The 5404-nt window shown below is 34.6% G+C and overlaps 1 protein-coding gene across 1 annotated transcript; it reads right to left on the bottom strand.

The window, feature by feature from the left end:
* Positions 1 to 605: 605 nt before the first annotated feature.
* Positions 606 to 1253, bottom strand: LOC127098299 (uncharacterized). Its single transcript, XM_051036857.1, has one exon. It carries the CDS (start codon positions 1251 to 1253, stop codon positions 606 to 608), a length of 648 nt encoding a protein of 215 aa, XP_050892814.1.
* Positions 1254 to 5404: the final 4151 nt, after the last annotated feature.

Here is a 5404-nt window from a genome sequence, read left to right as displayed (position 1 = left end):
AGCTCACTTAGCTCTGAAGTATACATCATATACGGTGCCATCAACACAAGACTAATACCAGGTACTAAGTCTATACAAAAATCAACCTCGCGCTCCAGCGAAAAATCACTAATATCATCTGGAAACACTTATGGAAGTTTGCACACCACTGGTAATTCACCAATCACAACTTTACTTTCAACCTTCATAAAAGCTAATATCATAAACACCTTAGCATCATTCTTAATGAATTCATCCATTTGATTAGCACACACAAACAATTCATCACTTGCATCAAATTATGGAACTAGGACTGACTTTTTGGAACAGTTGATATGAACATGGTTAAACTCCAACCAGTTCATTCCAAGGATAACATCGAGTTTATTCAAAGGTAGACATACTAGATGCATCCCAAAATTCATACCATAGATAGTCAGTGGAAAATTCAAACAAACCTACAAAGTAGTTACTGAATCCAGAGCTGGAGTATCAATGATCATACTCCCAACCATAGAAGACAATTATAGGTTCAACCTCTCCGCGAACTCAAGAGAAATAAAAGAATTTGTTTCACACGTGTCAATAATAGCAATAATCGGAATACCATTGATAAAAAATGTACCTCAAATCAATATGCCTGTGCTAGTAGTCTCTGACCTAGTCAAAGCAAAAACCTTTCCTCCAGACTGAACCTTATTGGGTTTCTGGCAATGAGTACTAATGTTACATCGTTCTCCACAGTTGAAGCAAGTTAGCGAGCTACTCTTACAATCAGCCATAAGATGTCCAGTCTTCCCACACTTGAAGCTTCTCTTCTTAGAACTTTTGTAGTCATTGACACAATGACCCGCGACCGCACACTTAAAGCACTTGATAGAAGCGGGAGCCTCTCCACCACTTAGCCTTTTCTTATCTGAAGCCTTATGCTTCCCTTTGCCAGCTGGAGCACTATATAGTTTTCCATAATTCCGCTTCTTCCATTTTTTCTCACTAAGACTCTTATAGTGAGCAGACCGGGCTCTGCTATGCTCATCATAAATCTTGCACTTATTCACCAACATAAGAAATAAGCTAATGTATTGATACCCAATACCTTGCTTGATCTCTAGACGTAATATGTTTTCAAACTTGATACACTTAGACCCTTCAGCTGACACATTATTATAGAGTGGACAAAACTTCACCAGTTCTTCGAACTTAGCAGCATACTCAACAACTATCATATTTCCCTGCTTTAGCTCGAGGAACTCAATTTCTTTCTTACTGCGCATGTCCTTTGAAAAATACTTCTCTAAAAATTCAACTCTGAACGCAACCTAAGTAATCTCAACATCAACAACCTCCAGTCTCTGACGTGCATTACCCCACCAGTCTTCGACCTCCTCTAACAACATATGAGTACCGAATTTCACCCTCTAAGCTTCAACGAAAGCCATCACTCGAAAAATCTTCTCAAAATCTCTGAACCATTTATGTGCACCCTTTGGATCATATCTGCCCTTGAAGGTTGACGAGTTGTTTCTTTGAAACTTCCCTAGTCCACATAATTCATTGTAAACCTGATTCTGATGACCCTGCAGCGTATGGGCCATTTCTTACAAAGCATCATCAATCGCTTGGTCGTTTCTTCCTCCTGCCATATTTCTGCACACTAGTAACCAGCCATTAGAAGAAACATTGCACCGATGGTGTTCATACACACGTCGTATACTAGGGAACAAACAACATTACAAAAACCTGGCCGGATAGGCCGACCTACTCTGATACCACTAATGTAACACCATAAACCCCGAAACTTATAAAAAAAATAATTGGATATTTAAGGTGTTGCTACGACAACCATCCAAAAACTCTTCGACACATTTAACAACAAGCAGCGGAAAGTCATATCCTAACAACTTCAAAATTAATCTTCGCAAATAAAACATTAGACTTAAAACCATATAATTTAGCATTAACTCATAACATAGTAAAAATGCCTCATTCCCAATGTTACAAGATCAAAGCACTAAAACCACTAATTTGCGATACAAAGATAAGTAAATGAAGAATACCTCCAACAAGTCACCTTCCACATACAACAATAACTCTACTCCTGATTATCTACAAGATGCCCATGGTGGATAACATAAAGCAAAAAGGGTGAGAAATAAACCTCAGTATGAAATGGTGTAAAGAATGCAAGGATAGATAAACACACAACATATTATACAATCAATACACAATTAATGTCATCATAATCTCACACCCATTCCACAACAATACACACATATATGCAATGCAACTCACGATCCAACGTGCCACTATGCATGTGGTACCAACTTAACATTTGGTTCTCTCAAGAATCGCCCCCCCTCTAAACCCAAGCCCCCCCCCCCCCCCCCCCCATTCTGAGCTTGAGACAAGCCATTAGTCTCCCATTATGAATTAACGCACATACCTCTATCAATGACACAACATAATGATGAATGTTAATACAAATTAATGCAACAACAACACACCAATGATTACAACCCCACATTTGGTTATACACAATCATGCATTTAAATGCATAAACAATAATTCTAACTCAAACTACACATCACCATATAAATCATACAATTACATTCACATCACATAGTTATATTCACAACACAATAACTTATAATATAATCAAAACTCATTACTCATAATTATGCAATTAATCATAATACTTCACATAATCCCAAACAGTATAGGACAACATCCATTAATCGCCAAAAATAACACACTGTCACATAATTTAACTCGAAATGATTCAATTCCACACTGTAATCCTCACTAGGCGACCTACAGTTTGTTGGGCGAGCCCTTTCCAGGAGAGATCTTCCCTCACTGGGCGAGCGTCTCAAAAACCAAAAATTCCACACTTTGCGTATTTCGCTAAGCGAGACATTGCTCGTTGAGCAAGCTCTCGCTGGCGACGAACCGCTCGCTAAACACGACTCTCAAAAAACCCAGAACACTCACCCTGTCACACTCTCTAAGCGAACACAGTAGATCTTTAAGCGAGCTCTCGATAAGTGAAGGTCATCCTCATTGTATGAGATCGCTCAGGCTAGAAACTCCAAAAACACGATTTCCACCATTGGAGTTCTATCAAAGCTCTGATTTCAACCACAATCGATCCCAAACATACAAAATTCAATCGTACATGTCAATACAATATTAAAACACTCAATTAGGAATAAATTAACATATATTACTTCGATTTAATTCAAAATAATCATCACCTTCAATAATTACAACGCAACTCATAAGAACACAAAATTTCAGAATTTAATCATATAGTTTCACATAAAACTAACATGAAATAAGTACACAAATTTCACACAACAACATCAATCATAACAGAAGATACATGTATTCATATTCAATAATTCACATGTAATCATCAATGACAAAATAGGAGAAAACCTAGAGGAGGATTAAGGAGTCCTCATTATCCTTCATCAATTACACCAATATACGAAGTAGTTTCCCATACCTCATATTTCTAGCAGAAATTCTTAATTTGATTAAGGTTGGTGGTTTGAGTTCTTACCTCTTCAATCCCCAACCTTTTTTTTCTCCAAAAACTCTAAGTTTAAGTACTCTCTCCTTAAAAGCTCAAATAATTCCTTTTTATCTCTTAAAACCTAATTTAACCTTTTACCAATTACATTCTGGCTCAACTCCTCTTACAATTCTCACCACTTCCCTTATTTATTCTTAGTTTCTATTTTCCACCCAAAACTTCTATTTATATATATTTTAATAAATTAAAAATAACTATTAATTATAATTATTTCTAATTATTTAAACCATTCTATCAACCCACCAATATTCTCACTACACCCTACCATACCCCACATACACATACAACTTATGATATATTTAATTAAAATTGCACCATATACTAAATAATTAAATAAAAACATAAATAATATGATTAAATAGATTAAATAAATTTTGGGGTGTTACATTACACACACTATTTACAAATCTTAATCCAACACTATTTTTTGAAACTAGCATGCCAACCATCCAATACGCTACACAAGCTCTGAGAAAGATGAGAATTGAGAAAGATTAGAATTGAAATGAAATAATGAATAATCAAAATAAGTGCAGTGAATAAAATTTTATAATATTCGTTTGAAATGACTCTTATGAATGGTCATGAGTTAGAGATTAATTGATTAACTCTTGAAGTATAAAAAATTGATTGTCAAACCGGATTGGTCACGGATGCAATACGAGAGACAATGCATATACTCAGTCCACACAAACATAATTGGCAATGAGAGTCTTCCGCTTACAATTCTAGTTGTGAAAGAACGAAAGTCTTGGAGAGAACATGAACTCAAAATCTTATTGCGAACAACACACTCTCTTAGTTATTTTACTTATATTAAAGTTTTTCAAATCAATAACAAAAAAAACTTGAATATAAAAGAATCTGCACACGTTACATTTGATGAAACTAATTCCATAATTGTCGTAGAGGTATAAATTATTGATCGTGCAAGTATCATGGAAAAATGCTTCATAGAATATAAATATGAGGATGAGGAATAACAACAACCTTATAAGATCTATCCAAAGAATAATGAACCTCAAAAGACCATTCTCTTTAAAATGTAATAAGAGATATCTCAAAAGGAATAAGAAATCGAAGATCTCTGAACTAATGAACTTAAAATGTTTAATTAAATCAAGATCTACTTAAAATATTTGATGTGGAAAAAGAAATCTCAAATCCCATGAAACACCTCATAATACTTCGACCAAGATAAGGAAGGTACATTGGTAGAATAAGTAAGAATCGATGCATGATCAATTCACTTCCTTATCTTTTTCTATTTATTTGAACATATATATTTTTGGTAACTTTTCTAAGTAAATTTCTTCATCTTCATATTCATCTTTATCCTATCTTTACTGCTTCCCATTGAGTCGACTAATAAGGTAATACATATTCCATCTTAATAAAAACCCGAGTAATAGAAAAAAAGAGGAAAATGGTCTATACTCTTTCATAATCCAAACTAAATTCAGACCTAAAAGGCCATCAAATACTGACACCACCATAGGGAGAAGTATGATCTCATATTTTTTGGATATACTTCGCAAAGTTGTGCATCTATTCGGTAATTTCATTTCTCCCGCTTTTTAATAATACAAAAGGAGGATAAGTATACTCTTATGAGGAGTATACTCGCTATATTTGTAAGAGGAAGATGGGGGATTTAAAACTCAATTTCTCTTCATCTTAACCTTTCCTCTAAGTCACCTCTTTGAGAGATATTTTGTTATCATTAAAAGGGGAAAAAATCTAATGCTATGTGCATATAGATTTTGACGATGACACAACAAAGAATAAAACATCACAACCATCATAAAGGAATAAAGATGTATTAAA

The sequence above is a fragment of the Lathyrus oleraceus genome, chromosome 1 (genome assembly GCF_024323335.1).
Source record: "Lathyrus oleraceus cultivar Zhongwan6 chromosome 1, CAAS_Psat_ZW6_1.0, whole genome shotgun sequence".
Lineage (NCBI taxonomy): Eukaryota > Viridiplantae > Streptophyta > Magnoliopsida > Fabales > Fabaceae > Lathyrus > Lathyrus oleraceus.
The sequence above is the reverse complement of the archived record's forward strand: the minus strand, read 5'-3'. Positions and strand labels throughout refer to the sequence as shown.

Excerpts from the sequence above, each read along its gene's own strand:
- LOC127098299 (XM_051036857.1), bottom strand. The coding sequence starts at position 1,253 with ATGCGCAGTAAGAAAGAAATTGAGTTCCTCGAGCTAAAGCAGGGAAAT.